The 24,184-nt window shown below is 38.1% G+C and overlaps 1 protein-coding gene across 4 annotated transcripts in view; it reads left to right on the forward strand.

The window, feature by feature from the left end:
- The first annotated feature begins 1,325 nt into the window (after positions 1–1,325).
- The window catches only part of UBXN2B (UBX domain protein 2B), a 28,996-nt gene continuing 6,137 nt past the window's right edge, over positions 1,326–24,184 (forward strand). Inside the window, exons 1-7 of one of the 4 annotated variants that reach the window (XM_036264312.1) lie at positions 1,326–1,420; positions 8,034–8,137; positions 13,831–13,981; positions 16,522–16,605; positions 17,679–17,788; positions 18,130–18,220; positions 20,340–20,444. In XM_036264312.1, the coding sequence (XP_036120205.1) occupies positions 1,340–1,420; positions 8,034–8,137; positions 13,831–13,981; positions 16,522–16,605; positions 17,679–17,788; positions 18,130–18,187 (588 nt within the window). In that variant the 5' untranslated portion in view covers positions 1,326–1,339 and the 3' untranslated portion in view covers positions 18,188–18,220; positions 20,340–20,444. Of the gene's footprint in view, positions 1,421–6,838; positions 6,870–8,033; positions 8,138–13,830; positions 13,982–16,521; positions 16,606–17,678; positions 17,789–18,129; positions 18,221–20,339; positions 20,478–24,184 lie in introns of those variants that run through there. The other 3 variants (XM_036264309.1, XM_036264311.1, XM_036264310.1) reach the window with 3 other exon arrangements.

The following is a 24,184-nucleotide window of genomic DNA, read 5'->3' on the forward strand; positions in this document are numbered from 1 at the left end:
TAGATGGTATCACTTGGGGGTGGGGGTAATAGGCAGGAAAGATAACTTTCAAGACAAAATGGGAAGAGAGAAGAGGGAAAAGGGGGAGTTTTATTTCACCTACTAAACAAAGAAGCCAGCCACTTTAGGATTTGCCAAACAAGATGACCAGATGTATGTACAAACACTCAGACATAAGCCACAATAATGTAGAAGGGGACTTTGAAACCTAGTCTGCTACCCAAGATATCCAGCAGGGAGGTTTGAAACCTATAAGGGGAAAAGGTATAAAACCCTTACACTCCTGCTGGGCACTGCACTCAGTTGCTTGCTTGTGCTTTATGCCAAGTGTATTTTTTTTTTTTTATCCTCACCTGAGGACATTTTTTCCATTTATCTTGAGATACAAGGGGAAGAAGAGAAAGAATCATCCATGGGCTGCCACTCACAAGACCCCAACTGGGCCAGGGACTATTGCAACCGAGGTACGTGCCCTTAGCGGAAACCGACCCTGGGACTCTGGTCCGCAGGCGATGCTCTAACCGCTAAGCCGAACTGACTAGGGCACCAAGTATATTCTTGATAAACTCACTTGCTTTGCTTCAACACTGCTGTGTCATTCATCTGAAATCTTTCTTGCAAGACTGACAAGAGCTGAGGAGAGTACAGTCCCCCGCCCCCAAATCCGACTCAGGGGGTACTGTCTGGTAACAATAACATTTCCTGCAGGCGCTATTGCAAATTGCATTTTACAATCTGTTTATAACGTTCTTTTCCCCACTAGCTGGTGAGTTTAAATTGAGTGGAACTACTTTTTACCTTTGTATCCAGGGCGCATAAAAGTGCCTGGGATAAGACCAAGTTTAAGTAAACCGCAGATGAATGAGGAGGGTTTAGTAGTCTCCCGTTCTAATTGGAAAGTGCATTTATGATCTTCTTAATTCTCAACACCAATTCCCGTTTTGGGGCGACGTGCCACCAGCCCTTGGTAGGGAAGACGACATCATTTGAACAAGTCTAGAATAGTAAGGTGGCAGTTTTGCTCAGATAAACATCCAAAGGACATTCTCATTGTCGGGTTAAAAGCACCTGCAAGTTCACTCTGCCCCTCAGGAAGGCCTACAGCACTTCCCGGGGGAACAGAGGATCCGCAGAGCCTTCTCCGCGGAGAAATCCTCGGGGCCAATTCCCTCTACGGGAAAAGGGGTTGGGACAGGTTGGGTGGCACCAGAAAAGGTGGGCGCGCAGGCGCGCGAGGGGAAGCGGTGGCACGCTGGGACTGCCTCCCGCGGTTGCCGAGCAACCGGCCCGGAAGTTGCAGGAGGCACGTCGGCTGCCAGCGCCTGCGAGCGGGTCAAAGATGGCGGAAGGTGGCGACGCCGAGCCCGGCGAGCGCGAGCGAGCCTCTGGGCCGCGGCCCCCGAGCGCGCGGGACCTGCAGGTGCGGGGGGCGGCCGGGGCGGCGCGGGGGCGTGTGGCCGGCCTCTCCGGCCTCGGCGGCGTCTTCCCAGGTCGGATCTGGGCACAGACTTGGGACTCCGGGGCCGGAAGCCCCCAGGGTGGCACGGCGCACAGCGGGGGTCGTGGAAACCAGTGGCCGTTTCCCCTGTACCCCACTGGCAATTGAAGAAGTTCAGTTAGAGTGGCATTTTGTGGGGTCGGTGAGGGGTCCAGCGGTTGGTGCTTCAGGAGACTTGCGAGGAAAGCTTGACTGTGGCCGAGGGAAAATGAGCGATCACTTAAAAAGTAGTAACAGGTGTGCTGGTTTGATCTCTGTCGCGGATGCTGTTTCTGTCCTAGTGTCTTGTGCATAAAAATGGCTCTTTCTTAAAATCAGGGAGCTTTTCCCTTTTAAAGGGGTGGCTGAGGTTCTTCATCCCACGGCTGACTGCCGAGTTGTAGAAGCTGCCGTCCATGGAACATTGCCCCCAAGACGCGGGGAAACAAAACTGTATCCTGTTAGAGGACACCGACCTGAAGCAGCTACCGGATAGGAGTGCACCACGTTTAGCTTTATCAGATGCTTAACACTACTCTGCTCATTTGAGGCTTTTTTTTTTTTTTTTTTGGTCTGTCTCATAAGATCATTGATAAAATTCAACAAGTGACCATCCATGAGGAGCTATAATTAAACATAAGTGACACTGAATCCACAGCCTTGGTAGAAAAATTCTATTACTTTATAGTCACACTCTCCTCCTACTTCTCCGAAGGAACATATTGACCACCTGCCATGTAACATACAGCGGAGCTCTGGGAATGCTGAGATACCTAGGGCATCAGACCCACAGTTGGTGCTGGACACTGTTGAAAGGGATGAACGTGTAAAAAGACATTTCTGCCTATTTTTTGCAGAACTGAGATATGAATATATTTTACATAACATTTAATATGGCATATGATTGAGTGCCCAACAAAGCAGTGCATAAAATGAGGAATTAGGAGAACGGTGAGATCAGGTTAGGAGAGGAACTCAGTGTGGAATAGTTCCAGTACCCACAAGTCAGTTCAGTAGGAGGAAAGGGAATCAAGGAATAGGAAGCTACCATCTATCTACCTTCTTTTCTGCTGCAGACCACCCTCACTAAGAGGCAACATGGGAGGCTGGGAAAAATGGAGTTTGTGGTTAGACCAACTGAGGTTAGCATCTTGGTCCTACCACTTAGTAGTTGTGTGAACATAGAACTGTCTTAACCTCTCTCATCCTCATTGCCTTTATTTGTAAACTAGGTGTCATGAGTGAAATAAAATAAGGTCTGTTAAGTGCACAACTCCCATATTATCCTAGCCTGGTACTTGTTTGGTAAATATTTTGTTCTGTTTCTCTGAAAGGAGAAAAATACTGTAACGTTCACTGGCATTCTAATGCCATTCAAGTTAAAACTATGTAACTTAATATCCTTTCTTTAATTTAAATCCATTTCTCTTTATGTGAGCAATGAAAATCAGCAGTGATTATTGATCGCCTGATTCTTGGCAAATTTACCAAATGGATTAATACATGATTAATGATCAGAGATATTCTGGTAGATGCCACTAATTAATTCTGAGAATGCCTTCGTTTCCACCATCAATTAGAAGATAGGGTTTTTGCCTGGCTAGTGTAGCTCAGTGGCTGAGCATCGACCCATGCATCAAGAGGTTGCTAGTTCCATTCCCAGTCAGGGCATATGCCCAAGTCGTGGGCCTTATCTCCAGTGGGGGCATGCAGGAGGCAGCCAATTGATGTTCTCTGTCATCAGTGTTTCTGTTTCTATCTCTCTCTCCCTTCCTCTCTCTCTAAAATCAATAAAGAAAAAAATATTAAAAAGAAGATAGGGTTTTTATTTTTTGTTGTTTTTTATTTATGAATGAGTTGGTATATCAAATACACTAAGTATTGATAATCTTTCCTTTTAGAATGTAGTAAGAATGTGAAGAAATTGCAGAGAAACCTGAAAACAAGTGCTGACATATGAAGAAATAGAGTATGTATCAAAGGTTTAAAAGAATTGGATAATGTCCTTTTCCCTGACTGGTTTCATGGATACTGATTATGTTTGGATTATTTTAATTTTTTAATCTAGCCATGCTTAAGAGTTACCCAGTTAGTGCAGTTTTTGGTAGATACTTCTTACTTTTCTGACCGCTTGCTTTGAGAGTCTGTCACAGTATTATAGAGGAAAAGGGTGATACATTATTAATTGACCAAGCAAATGCACCCCTATGTGCTACATGTATCTTAGCTGCCACATAGGGCAGGGTTTGTCAGCACCTAAATCAGGAGAGATTTCCTAATTTCCCACAAGGGGAAAGATGGATAGTTGTCCCCCAGAAAAACCTTCCAGCACTATGAACTCTGACTTAAAACTGCGGAAATCTGTGGATATCAAACCAAGAGTAGACATCTGCTCCTTTCATCTCCCCAACTTGGGAAACATTCTCAGGGAAAGTTTGGGGCGGGTTTGTTAGTGACAGTACTAGCCCTAAAAACCTCAGTATTCATTATTTTCTAACATTTTCAGAGACTTGTAACTCTTCTGGTAGCCCTCAGTCCAGCCATACACCCAGGTTTAACACTAGATTAGGGTATTGAATTACCTTATGTATGCTTCTGTCCCAGTTTCCTCCAGAGTACTATCAAAAGAAAAAGCTTTCTATTTTTATTTATTTATTTATTTTTTATTAATTAATTTTTGTTATAGATGTTTCTCCTTTTTCTCCCCACTGATTCCCTCCTTCCGCTCCCTCCCTGCCCTGTCCATGTCCATTGTTCACGCACACATGCATATAAGTTCTGTGGTTTATCTCTCCCCCACCACCCCCTCTTCTGGGGATTGTCAGTCTGTACCCCACTTCCATGTCTCTGGGACTAGCCCCTTCCTCAGACTGTTATGTTCATTATATTCCACAAATAAGTGAGATCATATGATACTTGTCTTTCTCTGTTTGGCTTGTTTCACTTAGGATGATACTTTCCAGGTCCCTCCTTATAGTCTCAAAGGATAAGAGATCTTTCTTTCTTACAGCTGCATAGTACTCCATTGTGTATATGCACCACAGCTTTTTTATCCATTCTTCTACTGATGGACACTTGGGCTGTTTCCAGATCTTAGCTATTGTAAATAGTGCTGCTACAAACATGGGGGTACATATTTTCTTTCTGAATGGTGTTTTAGGCTTCTTAGGGTATATTCCTAGAAGTGGGATCACTGGGTCAAATGGAAGTTCAATTTTTAATTTTTTGATATAACACCATATTGTTTTCCATAGTGGCTGCACCAGTCTGCATTCCCACCAGCAGTGTACTAGAGTCCCCTTTTCTCCACACCCTCGCCAACCCTTGTTGTTTGATGATTTGTTGATGGCAGCCATTGCTTTCTATTTTTAATTCTGCATTTCTATATAGGTTGGAGTTGAGAAGAATTGGGGATAACTGTAGTACTTATTAGGGTTAGGACTGGGCTTTGGATGGAACAAAGAGGGAGTTCTATAAGTAAGAAAAGAATAAGATTGACTGATGCTATGTTACAGTTGCCACAAGTATCTTAATTCTGTTGGATATCAGTGTTCTCTATCATTGATTGTCAATTTTAGTGGTCATCAGAATCACCTGGAAGGCTTGTTAAAACACATATTGCTGGGTCCCACCTCAGAATTTCTTTAGATCTAAGGTGGGCTTGAGCATCTACATTTTTCGAGTTTCCCAGGTGATGCTGATGTTGTTATTCTATATAAAAAAAAATATGTAGTATACCTTTAGGTTTTTGTCACTCTAAGACTGAGAATTTCATTACTTTTATTTTTTATTTAATTTATTTATTTTTAAATATATTTTATTGATTTTTTTAGAGAGAGAGAAAGGGAGAGTGAGAGAGAGAAACATCGAAGAGAGAGAAACATTGATTGGTTGCCTCCTGCACGCCTGCCACTGGGGATGGATCCCGAAACCCTGGCATGTGCCCTGACTAGGAACCAAACCAGTGACCTTTTGGTCCATAGGTCGACGTTCAACCGCTGGACTACATTGGCTGGGCTGAGAATTTCAGCACTTTTAATCTTTCGTTGTATACTTGATTTTCTCACTACCAATAACTTTACCTTCAGGTTTCTCTTCATGTTCTTCACATTGCAAATTCTAGACAAACGATTATCAGTGCTTACATACTTTATTCTCTCTGTATTTGAAATATCTTCATAATCTAATTGTTTCGGTTATAGAATACTCCATCTTGATAATCCATAATACATCGTTACTCACAATACACATTTATCTCATTATTTGACTGAGATTTTTTTTGTTGTCATTTGTTTTGTTGAGTTTGACTAGTACTTCACTTTCATTTGATCAGTTTAAATAATTATTTCCTCTGCTGAGATGATGTCATTTGTTGGGTCAAATAATATAAATTAAATTTCTTTGAATACTTACTAATGAACTTAGGCCTTGTGATACTGCAGGGATATCATGAGTTCTGGCATTAATTCTCTTTGAATACCATTCATTTTCTTCTAAGTTAATGATATACCATTAATAGCCAGGACCTTTCGGATGGGTGGACTCCTTACTGTTATATAATTTTCTCCATATTGCTATTTTGTTAATATATATTTCACATTTCATGGAGTTGAAAGGCCTTGTTTGTTGTATTCATTTATTTCACAGACGAAAATTAGTTGATTGACAGGATTTATTCAATTCTTCAAGTAAAAACCTAACAAGATATAATCTCAATTTTCTGTTTATGATTTATGTTGTGTTGTAGTCTACATAATTCAACATGAATTTGTTGGGTGCCTATTAAATACTATATTAGAAACAATTTTGGAAACCTAAAGTATAGCCAGGGAGATAAAATAGTAAGAAAAGTATACAAGTAATATCAATATTATGTTTAATATAAATTTCAGTGATAAAGTGGCATATGCTATGAGGATTTAGAAAAAAATATCAGTTAAGAAATTAGGAAAGGCTTCGTGAGGGATGGCTAAATGAGCCTTTGAAATACAGATAAGAGTTCATTGATGGGAAGAGGAATAGCATAGAAGTAATCCATAGAGCCAGAATGATAGATCAGAAAGAAATCCATGAAGGAATACTCTTTTGAAGAGATTTCAGGGAGGTAAGATTTCCAAAAACTTGGGGCCCAAGTTTTCAGTCAGAGTGTCTGTCTCTGTTCCTGACTCTGTCTCTCTGTCTCTCACTCTCTTATTTTTGTTGTTTTTAAGGGCTAAAGTAGGAAAAGGCTGTGGATGATATATAAATAACACTGAAAGAAGAAAAGAAATCTTGGGGAAAATGAAACCCTGATGTAATTACTATTAAACATTTTAAAATAGTGTCTTCTAGTAATGGGGCACTTGTCTTTTGTTTCATATACACTATGTATTCTATAAAACAACCCTCTAAGGTAATACTCTAATAGACATTTAAAGATGAGGGAACTAGCACTCAGAGAAATTAAAAAATTTGCCCAATGTCATGAGAACCTAAATTAGGATTTAATTCAGTTCTTTTAGATTACAAAGCACTTTTATAATTAGGATGTGTAGCTAAATTGCTGTCAGAAAAATGAAAGTTGATGTGTATGGGAGGAGGATGAGGGTAAAAATTTCGGGAGGAACAATAAAACCTTTCATTTTTATTTTCTTGTGTGTATATTTTTAAAGTTTACTAATAGAATCTTCAAAGAATTAACTTTGCCCCAATTCCCTGTTCTTCTTTTCCTTGAGGAAAGAAGCCCTGGAGGTATTTTTCTTATCTCTGGTGTTTCTAGAATGAGCACCTTATCTGGGATTTTTGGGGGTGGGGGTGGTTTTGTTTTTTTACCCCCAAAGATTATAGCCATGCCAATTATAATTGAGTAGCCACAAGTAGCATTAAGGAAGGTTTTTGAGTTATTGTCCAAAGTTATCAAAAGTGGGAACAAAATAAATACTGAAATATTTAGTTAACTTTTTAAAATTTTAATTTCAAGAACTATCTTTTGTTTATTTCCTTTTGAAGGTAGTCAGCCATATATCTATAATGCATACTTCAGTATTGCTTTCTAAAAGTTATACAAACCATGTATGTAATTCATTGTCTTTTATTTTTTTAGCAGCTCATTTTCCTAAACTTTATGAAACATATGTCTGGTAGACTTTTAAAAATAATAATTTTGAAGTTGTTTTGTGTGTTTGGATTTTGAAAACTTGAACAGCTAAATGAAACAATTTTTGAGGTCTGATGAGAGCAAATGGTGAAACATCTATAGATGTTAAAAGGATTATAGAATTTAGGCTCAACTTTGAAAATGATCTATTACCAGATACTGTTTTTGAAACTGTTGAATCATTACTTGAAAATAATTATTGTAACTTTAATTTATTAGAATATATGTGACATTTTGGTTAGTTTTATAAAGTGAGACATGCAGTGATTTATTTTGGAAGGGAGTCATCTTCTGAAGCAGAAGCCTTAATTTTTCATGGGAAACCTTTACTATTCAATTACAAGTTAATGTTCTACTCATAATTTCTAGTTGTGTAGAAGAGTTTATTTCTAGTGCTATACTGTATAACAAATTTTATAGTTGGCCTTGGCAGAATTATACGAAGATGAAGTGAAATGCAAATCTTCCAAATCTGATAGACCTAAAGCTTCAATCTTTAAAAGTCCACGAACACCACCTCAAAGGTAAGTTTTTAAAAATTGTATCCCTTTTTGGTTCACTAATCCCAAATTATTTTAATGGCCTTGGAAATTCTTTTAAAAATTTATAATTTCTTAAATATTATTTAAGTACTATTTCTAAAACTGTAATAGTCAGAAAACTAGAAGAAACTTATGGATATATAATCTTAAATACCTAATATTTTGGTAAACAACATAGAATTATATGCTGAATAAGTGTTTTTCTGGGGCACAGTGATTCTTTGTTGAGTCACAGGACTCACTGAGGATTTGATGAATGCTATGTCTCCTCTCCTCTCAAAACAACATGTATGCACAATTTGTCAATCATTTTTAAGGTTTGAGTGTTTCTTAAAGCCCATCCATGGAGCTCCCTATGTATCTATTGTCCTCCATTTAAGAATCTGTAAGCCCTGGCCAGTTTGGCTCAGCGGTTGAACGTCGGTCTGCAGACCAGAGAGTCCTGGGTTCGGTTCTCGCTAGGTACACGTACCACAAAAAAATAAAAATAAAATAATTTTGCCCTGTCCGGTTTGGCTCAGCGGTTAGAGCGTCGGACTGCGGTCCGGAGAGACCTGGGTTCGGTTCCCGCTAAGGGCATGTACCTTGGTTGCAGTTTGTCCCCAGCCCTGGTTGGGTCGTGTGGGTGGCAACCACTCGATGTGTCGCTTTCACATCGATGTTTCTCTCTCTCTCTCTCCCTCTCACTCTATCTGAACAAAATATCGAAAAATGTCCTCGGGTGAGGATTAAAAAAAAAAAAGAAAAAAAAAAAGAATCTGTAACTTCAGGAATCTGTCTTTGCTTCTCCTGGGTGAATATTCTATATAATAAGTGATCTCCTGGATAGTATTTACTATTGTTAAATTCCCTGAACTATAAAAAGAACCAACGTGAGGATGTAAGAGATGGGAGCCAGGTGTATTTTATTGCCACAAGTTTTCTTGTTTCCAGGAATCTTCATTAATGTCTTCACATTACTGGGGAGAAACTTGAATTTTCCCATTATATCTCATTCTCAAAAAGTCTGTTATTTTACCAAAAGCTGAACAATTTACTTAAATTTGGGTTTTATTTTTTTGTTTTTGTTTTTTGTTGCTACTACACATCCTTTCTTTCTGTAGGGCAGATAAAAATGATATATCTTTCTGGACCTAAATGAGAAGAAAGAATAATATTTATAATTTTCCCCCAACTTTTTATTTTATAGATTTTCAAACCCATAGATAATCAAAAGATTAGTACCATGAATATATGCTGTATGTGCTTCACCAGTTATTAATGTGCGTCAGCATTACATTCTTGCAAGCGCTCTCTTTTACTCAACTATTTGAAAGTAAATTCAAATAAGCACATGCTCCTTTATAACCTTGATAACATATCACACCTTTTGAATGGTGATTTCATTAAATCAATTAATATATAGCCCATAGTGAGATACGTCTTAGAGCCGAGAGCCTTGCATTCTATTTGATTTTGCTTGTTTGAAATCTGAATCTAGAGCATTCCCCTCACCTTTTTGTTTGCTTTTAGCTCATCTGTATAATCTTACATTGACTTCTGCGAAGAGTCTCGGCCAGATGTATTATAAAATGCCTCACATTCAAGGTTATTTTTTCTTCATGATTAGATTCTTAAACTTATTTGTTAAGAATACTAGTAAGTGATATTGTTTGCTATTTATTATATGACATCAGGAGCCATATGATTTCAGGTTTTCCCACTATTGGTGATATGTTCACTTGGTTAAGGTGCTAACCACCACATCACTCCATTGTAAGGTAGTTTTTCCTTTGTAATATGAAGGTTAGTATCTTGGCACTATTTAAATGTTCTGTCCTTTCATTTCAGATTTGACATATATGTATCTATATACATGCACACATATATAATATCTATATTATATATTTTAACTGCTTCCTTAATTTATACATTCTCCAAAGTTTTAAAAATATTTAAATATTTATATACTGAACTTTTACTCTGTTGACCCATTGTTTCTTCAATTTGAGCATATTTTGAATGACTTAATTTATTCATAATATAACATATCAAAATATTTGACTTCTTATAAGATTATTAATATTTCCCTTGCTGTTCATATATAATCATTAAGCTACTTTAATGAGTCTGGCCAGTGTGGCTCAGTGGTTGAGCATCGTCCCATGCACCAAGAGGTTGCCATTTCAATTCCCTGTCAGGACACATGCCTGGGTTGTGGGCTCAATCCCCTTTAGGGGCTGTGCAGGAGGCAGCTGGTTGATGTATTGCTCTCATATCAATGTTTCTCTCTCTGCCTCTCTCAAAAAATCAGTCAAAAATCTTTACCAAAAAAAATGGTGAGGGGGCCTTGAAAAGGAACCAACAGTACTTCTGTGGCAAATAAGGTTGGATAGGTGGAGCGCTTCTATGGACATGTGACCTGTGCAGTAGGGCCCATGCTTGGTTTAATGCTTTGCTGTTACTCTCTTGAATTTCTTAATAAATTTTGAACAAGGAGACTCACATTTTCACTTCACACTGGACCACACCCATAGACTAGTAGCCCTTCCCGAATACAGGCACATCATAGGCAGCCTTGAAAGCCAAAGAGAGTTGCACTTGTGTAGAAGGCAGTGGAGGCCAGTATATGTTTGTCTGGTTTTCTATGCAGGAGGCTTTTTCATAGGAGAAGACAACTTAGTCCTCCCAGAAGGCAAACCCTCCACTCTGCTTTATGAGGCAGATAGCAACTCCAAACCACGGACAGGTTGGGACCTGCTCAGGCTTCAATCAGTATATATTTTTTAATGTAAATGTTGTGATAAAACTATAGTATAGTAATAAAAATTTTTATTCTAGAGGTTTGCACCCCTCAATTATAATTTTTTTCTATGTTTTGCCAATAGAAATGTTTTTGAAATTCCCTAAGCTTCAGTGTACTTATCTGTAAAATGGGGATAATACCATTCTTATGAGGGTCATATGTGCACAAACCCCCTTGATAAATGTGAGCTACTATTATTATATACTTTTAGGGAAATACAATATAAAAGTAATAATGATGGGGAGAACAGAATCAGGCGACAGATCAAGATGAAAACAATTGGGATAATCTAAGGAATGTAAAATTTTGGATTTGGATGGCGTCAGTGGAATGGAGGAGAAAGGGTGAAACTGAGGTAGGGTGCTTTCAAAAAACATTGTTGAAACTAGACGACATGGGATATAGGGAGTGAATGGTAAAGACAAGTGTTAAAGGTTCTTATTCTGATGTTCAGAAAAACATGTAATTGTTAGTGGGAAGATTTATGTGGAAATTTTATAGGTTTAGTTTTGGAGAGATGAACTTGATTCAAGCAGGGGCTTTACTTTTTTAGTCCTCACCCGAGGACTTTTTTTTATATTTTGTTTAGATAGAGTGGGAGGGAGGAAGGGGGAGAGAGAGAGACATTGATGTGAAAGGGACACATTGTCTGGCTGCCACCCACAGGACCCCACCAGGGCCAGGAACAAAGTGCAACCGAGGTACATGCCCTTGGCCGGAATCGAACCTGGGACTCTCTGGTCCACGGGCTGACGCTCCAACCGCTGAGCCAAACCAGCCGGGGCTCAAGTAGGGGCTTTTAAATTCAGCACTGGACTATAAGTAAGAGGGTGCTGGAAACATATATTTGAGAGCCATCTTCATAGAGAGGTTGTTACTTATGGGAGTGGACCAATACGTTGATGATTAGATGACTTTAAGTGGAGAATGAGAGTCAAAGGTATAGTCATACTTCAGTACACAAGAGGAAAATGGGTGAATTGTGGATCTAAATATACAAGAAAACAAAACTTATAGAGGAAAATAGAGTCACTTCATGATTTTAAAGTAACGATTTCTTAAACAGGTAATAAAAAGTATTAATCTTAAAGGAGCCAGTAAATCTTTTCTGATGTCTGGCTTTCCAGGGAGGTCTTTCTCCCCAATACCGAGATAAAAAGGAACTGAGAGACGTGGAGTAGGAGCGAGGGACCTACAGCAGGTGATAGGCACACCCAGAAGCTTTTCTTTTCTCCTCCTTCCCTTTCCCTTTCTTCTCTCTTCCTCTTCTTTTCTTCCCCTTTCTTTTTTTATTTTTTAAATCATTTTCTTTCCCTTTTTCTTTCTCTTCCTCTCTCATAGCTACCTAAAATCATCTGCTGTCCAGCTCCTAATACTAACACTTGTCTTATGTATGGTGCCAGGTGGGTACCTGAAATATTGGGGGATCACTTTGTAAAGTATATGATTGTCTAGCCACTATGCTATGCACCTGAAACTAATACAAAATAATGTTGAATATAAACTGTAATTTAAAAATAAAATTTGAAAGAAAAGAGCCAGCTGTGGCAGCATATGGACCCCCAGTAAAAGCTTGGCAGAGAGGCTCCCATCGGCTCCTGCTCTGGGTAACCTGGGCCTCACAGTATTCACCAGAGCTCTAGCAGGATGGGGGCAGCCCCACCTCCACTTCTGCCCTCTCCCTCAGCAGGTAGTCGTGAGCCAGCCTTACGTGAGCTTGTGTTAGTGAGCACCGCTTGCTGGTGTCCACTTGTCCTCCAGGCGGATTTTTTCTTCACTTACAGTAAATTGAAAGCTGGTCTGCCCTTCCTTCTTTCTGTTCGTTTTGCACATGCTAATTTTTGAGAAAGTATTGAAGGTGACCTCCACTGTTCATCTCTAGTGCTGATGTTATTTGTCCACTTCCTTTTGTTTTGTGAGTCAGTTCAGGGAAAATATGAAACTGGTTTGGAGGGAATGGGTAGCTAAAAACATGAGCGCTGATTGTCATCAGATATGGGAAGTCTCCATGTTGACATGTCATTGGTTATATTTTGTTATTCTTGATTGAAAAACACCTTTGAAGATAGAATAGGATACTAGTGAAAGGCAATTCTTTTTTTTTTTATCCTCACCTGAGGACATTTTTCCATTTTTTGTTCAGATAGAGTGGGAGGGAGAGAGAGGAAGAGAGAGAGAGAAACATCTATGTGAAAGGGACACATCCAGTGGCTGCCACCCACATGACCAACCAGGGCCGGGGACAAACTGCAACCGAAGTACGTGCCCTTAGCGGGAACCGAACCCCGGTCTCTGTGGACCGCAGGCTGATGCTCTAACCGCTGAGCCAAACCGGCCAGGGCTGAAAGGCAATTCTTATGTTCTGGAAGACCATTATGAAGTTGGAGTGAGAGTAGAAATCAGTTTCTACATAGTTAATACACTGAAAAACTTTTTTGTGGTCTAAATTATTTACCTTTAACATGGGGTTTTAATTTTTCAGTCAAGAAAACTCGGAGTAAAACCTTTATATGTAGCTCTGCAGTCTAGATTTAAGTGTTCACACTGACTCTAGAGGTCTCTTCACTAACTAGGCCCCTACTAAGTGTGGACTCCTCAGCTCTTCTTTCCCCCACACTCCAAAAGTGCATTTGATAAGCGATTGCCGAGGGTGCGAGGAAGAAACAAGCCAGTTCTCATGCCACGTGCTGAGCTTGCTACAAGAATCTCCCCAAACTCCATGAGAAACTGTGTGAACTGTTCACTCTTTAATTCCTTGATCCTATTTTTTAAAGTAAATATTTCCACAGAAATTATTCTTTTTACATAAAAGTTATTTTCTAAGACAGTAGTTTTTTTACTTCAAAGTAGTTTATGCTAAGTTGTTATTCATGAACTGTAATATTTAAAGGTTCTGTTCAAGGGAACATGAATACAGTGGATTGCATATAGTTCGACCTTCAACTGGGAAAATTGTGAATGAACTTTTCAAAGAGGCAAAGGAACATGGGGCTGTCCCTCTGCATGAAGCCACAAGAGCTTCAGGTGATGACAAGTCTAAGGTAAATGCTCAATTTCAAAACTAAGTATGCTACTTATATATTTGATCTCCTCTGTAGTTTTAAAATTGATTTGAGAGAGAGAGAAACAGCAGTTTGTTGTTCCACTTATTTATGCATTCATTGGTTGACTTTTGTATGTGCCCTGATCGTGGATCAAACCCACAACCTTGGCGTATCGGAATGACATGCTAACAAACTGAGCTACCCGGCCAGGGCTATAGTTTTTTATATTACTAAATAGCATTTTTTTTTCTAACTGTATATATATATTTTTTAAATATTTGATTCATTTTTATAAGATTATAGTCTTTTTATTAATGATTGAAAATTGAGGCAGTGTCTTACATTTTTATACAATTTCTCTATTTACCTTTTTATATTGAAATAGTTATAGACTCACAAGAATTTGCTAAAAGTATACAGAGAGGTCTTGTGTACCTTTCAACCAGTTTCCCCCAATACATTAATGGCTATTTGCAGTTTCCTAATGGCCTGTAAGGTTGAACATATCATGTGCTATTTGCTACTATCTTTATTATCCTCTTTAGTATAAAAAAATCTCTTCATGGCTTTGGCCCATTTTTAAATTGGATTGTTTTGTTACAAACAAAATTGGTTGAGAGTTCTTTATTTTAAAAGCTATGTGTTCTTTGTACGATGTATTTCTTGTATATATTTTCTCCTAGATTGTAGCTTTTCTTTTCATTCTCTTCCCAGGGTTTTTCATAGAGCAAAAGTTTTAAATTTTGATAAAGTCCAATTTATCTTTTTTTTTTTTAATGAATTATGCTTTTACTATTTTGTCTAAGAACTCTTCACCCAACTTTGTCCCAAAGATTTTCTCTTTGTTACTAGAAAAGTTTTATAGTTTTCCATTTAATCCTCTGACCCATTTTGAGTTAATTTTACGTAAAGTTTGAAGTCAAAGTTCGTATTTCAACTTATGGAGGACCATTTGCTCCACCATTGTTGAAAAGGCTCTTTTTCCTTCATTGGATTATTTTTGTACCTTCAAGTTTTACAAAATTTTATAGACACAGAATTGGTATAGTAAAGAAAAGTGTGTTTTTGTATATAATTGCCATATGTTCGTTCTTGTAATTAATATTTCTGATCCTGATTTTCCGTATCAAATCATTTTGGGGAGGTTTTCTAAGTTACCACATGGTCTCAGGTGTTCCAGTTCAGTAGCTCCCAGGTGTTCCTGGACATGTATCATCATGACAGGCAGCCACTGTGCAGAACCACTATTCCAAATGAAACATAAATTTTAGTTTTCACTATTTACCAATAGCTTCAAATTCTTATTTAGTCAAATCTAAGGTGATTTTGGTTCTTGCAGGTTCCCTAATTCTGTAAGAAAAATGTGGAATTGATATAATTTAGTCTATAGAAAAGGAAGCAGTGTGATACTTAAAAGCTCATTGATACTATAAATGGTGGTTAAAAGGAATGGAGTTTTTAACCTCATAAGCTGTCCTACCTGAAAAACAGAAGATCATAGTTGATTTGTTAAAGTTGAATAAAAAGTGGCTTATAAAATACGTATAGAGCTTTTCTTTGGCAAAATTTATACCCATTTATAATATTTTTCTTTATAAATCTCTTATTTGTGAAATATAATTTAAACATTATAATTTTTATTATAAGTTGTCATAAAATATTAGTGGTGGCTTTTTAAAATCTGTTTATACTTGAAAATACGTATTTCAGTGTGATAAATGCATTTCTTAGTTTAAGATTGGACTAAATTATTTCCATTCCTGAATTACAAATGTTTTTATGGGAAGAAACATTATTTATTCATTTATTTATTTATTTTAAATCCTCACCTGAACCCTGGCCAGTTTGGCTCAGCAGTTAGAACGTCAGCCTGTAGTCCAGAGAGACCTGGGTTTGGTTCCTGCTAAGGGCGCGTACCTCAGTTGCAGTTTGTCCCCGGCCCTGGTTGGTCGTGCAGGTGGCAGCCACTCGATGTGCCCCTTTCACGTCGATGTCTCTCTGTCTCTCTCTCTCTCTGTCTCTCTCTCTCCTGCTCTCTCTCCCTCCCACTGTATATGAACAGAAAATGGAAAAATATCCTTGGGTGAGGATATAAATAAATAAACAAACAAACAAACAAGCAAGCAAACTCTCACCTCAGGATATGTTTTTATTAATTTGAGAAGAGAGAGAGAGAGAAACATTAATATGAGAGAGAAATATCAGTTGCCTCCTGTATGCGCCCCCAACTGGATATTAGACCCGCAATCTGCATATGTGCCCTGACTGAACATCAAACCCATGACCTTCTGATATACAGGTTAACGCTCCAGCCAGTTGATTCATACCAGCCAGGGCAAGAAACATAATTTTTTACTTGACTATACTTCTCTGTAACATAAGACTTTAATGTTAATGTAATATTTTCCTAGAAAATACAAACAAGTTTGATTAATTACAGTTAATCTAGTTTTAAAATATATATCACACATCATTTTGATTAATAAGCTTAGTGAATTTGATTAATAAGCCTTAAGCTCACTTGCTGTCTATTTTAGTCATTTACAGGTGGAGGATACAGATTGGGTAATTCCTTTTGCAAGCGGTCTGAATACATCTATGGAGAAAATCAGCTACAAGATGTAGGTACAGTAATCAAAATGAAAAATTATAGATATTTACCTCTAGTTACTACTGTCTGTTTTAAAATTAAAAATTGGTAATATAAATATAATCTTTTCTTAATTTGTGAAACATGGATTAATTAAAAGGCCTAATGTATAAATTTTCAGTCTCATATTTTATATTTTGTATCCCAACTGTGCCTTGCACTTAGAGATGCATAAATATTTGTTGAAATAATGTATGATTCACTGTAAAATGAGCTTACATATGTATGATAACTATTATTTAAATGGTGTACTCTCATAATATAGAATGAACTGAGTTGTAAACATAGAGACACCTAACGTCATTATTTCTGTTACCTATATTGAAGTTTTGGAGTGATAACTTTATTTTAAATATGTGTAATTTAGCCTTGAAGGGTCACTGGGAATTCTGTCTTGCTCCTTCAAATGAACATTTAAGTTCTGTAGCAGAAAATATGGGCACAGAAGGAAAAGGGTGGGTGTGGAGTGGCAACTGGATGCTTTCATTGTTTTTGTTTTCTCAATGAACTGGAAATAATTTTACTTGAGGCCAGGGTCCAGGTGTGGGACCTTTGGTATTTCAGCCATTGTATATTTGTTAAGCTAAATACAGATCTGCTCAGTGAACATATAAGATTTCACCTATGTCTTTATTTTAACTGTGAATAAGAATAGTACAAATAGCTCCATTTTTTTTTCTTTTTTTAATCCTCACCCAAAGATATTTTTCCATTGATTTTCTAGATAGAGTGGAAGGGATGAAAAGAGGAGGAGAGAGAGAAACATCCATCAATGTGAAAGAGACACATCAGTTGGTTGCCTCCCACATGACCCCCATTGGGAATCGAGCCCAAAATCTGGGTATGTGCCCTGACCAGGAATTGAACTGGGACCTCTCAGTCCAAGGGCTGACACTCAATCCACTGAGCCACACCGGCCGAGCCATATTTTAAATTAAGTAAATGGTTTAATAGGTTGTGTAATATCATATATAAAATTTAAAATTTTTTATGTAGATGGATTTTTTAAAATTTTCTTTGTTTTTCTTTTTCTATTCCCAAAAGGTTCAGATTTTGCTTAAATTGTGGAGCAATGGTTTCAGTTTAGATGATGGAGAATTGAGACCTTACGATGACCCAACAAATGCTCAATTTCTGGAGTCTGTTAAAAGAGGGTAAGCTGTATTATTTGTGTTCTATTTGTCACTTAGGGTGGGACTTTTTTTTTTTTTTAGCAGAACGCCGTTCATCAGGACACTACTGGTTTTCAAGGGTTATATGATGTAAGTGGTTCCTGGGGAAGGGTGTTCCTAAGTATACAAAGGACACATTGTTGTCTGTAATTACTCATTTTCACCTGTTGGGGGGTGGGAATGCAGTAAGACATTGGTCTCTAAAAATCTGATGAAGCTGTGGTCCCAGCTCTAAGAAGAAACATCTCATTGTAATAAATCAGTGAATTAAATAGCATGTAGTTGCTCATCCACTAAGCCACTGTCCTGCTTACTGTTGACAGGGTGACTCTCATTGTATGTATGCCTGAAATTCAGCAACTTATATTAGAAATCTTTTAAAGTGGCATTACTGCTGACAGAAGATTTCAAAAGGTTAGTTTGAAATTATAATTTATGAAATTAAACTGATACTCTGACCCATCTAAAGAACATCATAACTCACTAGCCCTTCTTGCTGAAGGATAAGATACTTTGCTGAGATATTGGTGATGAACGGAGAGATTTAAGTAGCAGTGAAGGGACTGGAGTCAGAGGTTATACTCCACCCAGGAATTGAAGGTGGTGCTTGTCCAAGGAGAGTGGCTAAAGTGGAGTGGAGATGAAATCCTTTGGAGTTGAGATAGTGAAGGAACTTTGAAGAAAATGTTAGAATTTTAAATTTGAATTAATCAAAGACAATGTCAGGATACCAAGAAAAGGCAAGAAATGCTGTAAGGGTTGTACTGAAGTCATTGAGAGAAGTTGGAAGGCTGTCCTGGGAGGCAGTATATGCTGAATGGTAAATACCTGGATATAATAGCCTAAGTCAATGCTGTGGACTTGGAACTCTGCAGAGTCACTGGGAAGAGCTGGGAGTGACTGAGTAGGGACAGTGTTCATCTGCTAAGTGAAGATCACTAGTACTGTTGAAATGGATGCTTATTTCAAGCTGGTAGAAGAAAAGAACATATTGATGAAGAGTATACTATAATATAGATCAAAACTAATTTGTTTAAGGAAAATAACCTATAAACTTTGTAGGCTACTGTTCACACAATCATGATTAAATGTTTGTTTGTTTTTTTATTTGATTTACACCATATCCTTAAAAAAATTGATATCAAGAACAGTTTTAGAAAAGACTAGTTGAAAACAGTGATTGATGTCAAATAGTGACTGTCAGCTATGAACTGTTGTCCCTCTTTTATAACAAATAGTTTATAACATCATCTTCACTATCTTCAAAGAAAAATTCCTAAGTAATATAATCTATTTATGCATATTATTTCTGAAAAATTAATGTAAATTTTATCTTAAAAATAGAGGGAATAAGCCCTGGCCAGTTTGGCTCAGCGGTTACAGCATTGGCCTGCAGTCCAGAGAGACCTGGGTTCGGTTCCCGCTAAGGGCATGTACCTCGGTTGCAGTTTGTCCCCGGCTCTGGTTGGGTTGTGTGGGTGGCAACCACTCAATGTGTCCCTTTCATGTCGATGTTTCTCTCTCTCTCTTCCTCTCTCTCCCTCCCACTCTATCTGAACAAAAAATGGAAAAATGTCCTCGGGTGAGGATTAAAAAAAAAAATTAGAGGGAATAAAAAAAGTAATTTATCACAAAATTATACATATTTCAATTTCTGAATGCCTGGGTATGACCACACCAGAAGATACAACAGCAGTCAGATACCTTGCACCTATGTGCAGTCTGGCACTTATATAAATGTGACAGACATAAAAACAGAATAAAGAGATATGTGAAGTCGGCAGCCTCATCACTATAAGTGGCAGTGCAGTCAGTGACTTGGTCAAGTTCCAAACAAAACAAGGTGCAGTCCTCTCTGTTTATATAGAAGATGGAAATTTCAAAGCATATTAGTGCAGTACCAAACAAAAAACAGTTTTTGAGTTTTTTCTTCTATGTAAGACAGAGCCTAAGCCTTAAGTTTTAGGCTTGGACATGACAAACAGTGTCGCTAGTCGTCATATGACTCTCTGGCAGGGCATTCAGTGGTTCTGTGGAACCCGAGACAAGTCTTCATTGTGCGTGTTGATTCCCCCATGCCAAGAGCATCGTTCATCCCCTGCCCTGACTGAGCAGCAGCACTCAGGAAACACACAACAATCAAAAACACCCCTGTCATTGTGAAAAACCTCCTCCAATAGTTTGGAAAGAAATATTTGCATTAACTGTTATGTCCTCATAGGAAGTTTCTGGTGTTAATTTAGGTAAGAATTGCTGTCTTACAATTTGTCAGAAGCACTCTAAGGTTACTATGACAACAAAAAATACTTATGTTGAGAATTACTAAGGAACAGTGTGATGCAACTTTGAGAAAGAAATATCTACATAAATATCTGTAGAGGAAGTATCAATCATCACAGAAATTTTTATATTACAATTTATGCAAAAATTGTGGTTTTTCAGTGTTTCTTACAACTTGATTATATTCATCTTAACAGTATAGATTCTTTTTTTTCCCAAAAGTTAACTGAAACCTTTTTCCCCCTTTTAAAAGAGAAATTCCCCTGGAGCTCCAGCGACTGGTTCATGGTGGCCAAGTGAACTTGGATATGGAGGATCGTCAGGATCAAGAATACATTAAACCCAGACTGAGGTTCAAGGCTTTTAGTGGAGAAGGACAAAAACTTGGAAGGTAGTCTCCTAAAATGAGAAAAAATACTTGTCTTTGTTCAACGTGAATTTTTTTTGAGAATAAAAAATCAAAAGAACCTAGAAAGTAAAAATTAAGACTTTGCTGATGGAATTAAATGTACAGATCTGGTGATAATATTAGTATCTAATACTTAGATAGCAGTTACCACATTCCTGGCCGTTTAACACTTTACATACATTAACTCCTCAATCTTCACAACCCTTCCCAGTAGATCCTGTTATCCCTCCATTTGCAGATGCAGAGTTTTGCCCAAATTGATTGAGCTGAAAAGTGATTAGCACTCTGGCTCTAGAGTCTGTGCCTTTACCACTATGGCATCTTGCTTCTTTCTGATTCCATGGGCTCAAAGGGGGGGATATTGGAAAAGGTTGTTGATTAGATAAAACAGTAGATTTCTAAATCATATCTGTAAGCATGCCTGTCACCATTAAGCTCTTGCAGCAGGAGCAGTGTGCCTCGGTTGTTTTCCGTGTATTTTAAGCAGCCAAATTCTTCAAGTTATGGAAAACCACTTTAAAAAAACATAAAACCTGAGTTCCTCTGTAGGAGGAAGTAGCTCTGAGACATCTCCAGAGAATCCCTAGGACTTTGCCGAGCACAGTTTAGAAACCAGTCTGCATGCTAGGATGTATGAGTGGGCTCCTTTGTGATAGCCTGGCTTAAAGGACTCTTCATGAGTCTTGTAAAATAAGGTGGTAAAAGTTAACCTCTATGTCTACATTATCACGATATGTGACCTGTGGAATTGTGGCATTGGCCATGTGTCCCACATACCCTTTTGTGCATGTTTTGTCCCTTTTTATATGATTCCTTCCCTTCGAAGTCCTTTTCATTTGCCTTGTACACACTGCTTCTCTAGTCTCCTCTCCTCAGAATAGGAACGAATTCAAAATCGTTCTTTGTCCTGGTCTTCCATATCTCAAGTCTCCATTTCTGTATCCTTTTCTGCTTTTGTTATTAGAGAAAAACCTGCCTCCTCTTCCCCCGTTGCTAGTGGGAATGGGGTTCATGAGGCACCGCTGGAATAAGCATTTTCAGAGGCCTCCACAGGAGAATGAGATGTGTTAGAAAGCTTTATTTCTGTGCAGTTATACACTTGGGTCTCCAAAGTCCTATTTCCCTTAGTCCAGTCATAAAAGGAGTATAACCAGGGCTTCAGTAGAGCTAAAATCAGAACCAGTGTTCAGGGCTTTCATTCCATGTTGTAGTCAGGTCCAGTTCAGCATCAGACTAGTTGCAGTCCATTAGTCCATTGTGTTAGGGGTCCACATGGCTGTGGGCCACACGGGAGAATGGCAGAAAGCCAGGCAATGAGCGATGAGCCGAGCATGCCAAGAGGAACCAAGAGCATAAGAGAATGGGCTTTGTTTAGGGGATTATATATCTCAAATTTCCTCACACTTGCAGTGGTCACATCCATTCTGGTCAACCATCTCTGTCCCCAGGTATGATTGACAGGCATGTACCTTCCCTGTCTTCCCATCTTTGCTGGGCAGGGTCTGTCTTTTGTTGTTGTTGTTCGATCCCTCCCCCAGTGTGTTGCAGGGAACATACCTGTAATGTCTGTCCTTCCATTGGCTCCTTTCCTATTAATTACTAGCTAATTACAGTGATATCACGTTTAGAGACTGATTTCTGAGACATGTAGGAATTACAGGTACATGTGTTGACCTGGCTTTTTTTAATGAACCAAATTCTTCAGTGCCCAGTCACAGGTCTACTTGGAAATGTTCTTCCTTATCTCTGTTTACTACCAACACAGGTCAGACTTCTGAATTGTTCTGTTTCTTTCCTCTTTTTGTTTTTATAACTATAACCCAGAGATACATTTTTAAAAAATTTTTTCTAGCACTTTTTATTACTTAATATATATTGAGATTATGATTTTTAATTAGAACATAGATAAAATGCCCAGTCATCTCTTTGCTTTGTACATATTTTTCTATTATGTAAATTTATGACCAAGAATTAATGTTAGAATGCATTTCCTTGTTAGTAGAATACAGTAAATCTAGACTTGAAGAAGTTAGCAAAAAGAAAAGATAGCTGAAAAGAGCCAGTGATTGTAATTGGCAATTTCCATTCCTGAAAATAAAGATATCTGGTTATAGTATCTTACAAAGGCTGGCCTTTTTCTTATAAGACAGATAGCTAGAGAAAAGGACCAAAAAAAAACCAAAAGGAGAATGACAAAGATTAGAGGTGGTAATGATATGTTAATCATTACCCATATTGGTCAGAGTTTTTGATTGTTGAAAACAAAATCTAGTTGCTACTTTAAATAGCAAAGGGTTTGTTAACAGAGCCTTGAACAGTTTGTAGAATTTCTGGAGGAGATAGCAAACCAAGCATTCCTTAATCAGAAAAACAAACTCAACAGAGATCTTTGTAGAGAAAATACCTCCTGTGTCTCTGTTTACTCGATGCTCATGAATGTAGAAGAATGAAAAGCCTCCAACACTTTGGTAACAGGAAGAGCTACATAGCTTCCACTTCCCATGCTTACTCTCACCATTTGTTTGCTCATTTGAGGGTGGAATCACATATAATCCTAGCTGCAGGGGAGTCTGAGAAAGGTATTCTTTGGAATTTTCAGCTTCTGATATGTAGATGGTGGTGTGAGCTGTGGGATGCACATGAATTCAGATATTGAATATTTGAATGTATATATTCTAAGAAAGCGAAGAATTGCATAGAACATTTTAGAAGACTTTACATTAACAAATATGTTGAGCCCTGGATGGGTAGCTCAGTTGGTTAGAATGTCATCCCAATACACCAAGGTTGCAGGTTCAGTTCCAGTCAGGGCATGTACAAGAAGCAACCAGTGAATGCATAAAAGTAAGTCAAAAAACAAATCAATTAATTCTCCCCCCTCTGTCTTCCTCCCTTCCACCTTCTATCTTTCTCTCCCCTTCCCCTCCTCTCTCTGTCTCACTCTCACTCTCTCTATAAAGAAATGAAAAAAATATATAGAAATATAAAAGTTCAGACAATTAAAGTAACTTTTTTAAATGACTCATTTCCCAAGAGTTCCAGACAGCTATTTATTGAGCAGAGACAGAATTAAAAATAAGGAAGAAAAGAAAGCAGAAATGTAAATAATTCCATTGTCCTCCATAGCTGGCAGCCTAATCACAAACAGAACATTACATAGATTGAAACTGACCTAATCTTTTATTGTGACATACAAATAATTATGGGGTAAACCTAAGCATAATAAAAAACATTAACCAATACTTTCAGTTAATATAACAGGAGCACAAATCAAAGATGTAACTGCAACGTTGCGATGGTAGAACACATGGTATCGTTTAATAAAAATAAGCTTAGTGAGCCAGAGTAGAGCAGGACAGGCAGAAGGCCCAGACAATCACAGAATCATTTTTGATAGGCTGGGCTGACAGACATTCAGTGCAGGCTTTTGAGCTGGTGTGTATGAAGGTGGAAGCATGATGGGAAGCAGATCTCTCTACTTAAGAACAGGCATTGCCTTTTTGTTACACTGTTCAATCTAAAGATTCTCTTTGCTACTTTCACCCCTTCCAGCTACTATACTTGAGGTTTGACTTCATCTTGGTCCCTGGACCTTGAGGGCTGTTTTCTCTAAAATCTAATAGCCCCTTGTTTCCTGCCTTTTCTTATGCAAGCAGTCCTGCAGCCCCCTTGCCTTACTGTACAGCCTG

This window comes from Molossus molossus, unplaced genomic scaffold (genome assembly GCF_014108415.1).
Source record: "Molossus molossus isolate mMolMol1 unplaced genomic scaffold, mMolMol1.p scaffold_m16_p_16, whole genome shotgun sequence".
Classification (NCBI taxonomy): Eukaryota; Metazoa; Chordata; class Mammalia; order Chiroptera; family Molossidae; genus Molossus; species Molossus molossus.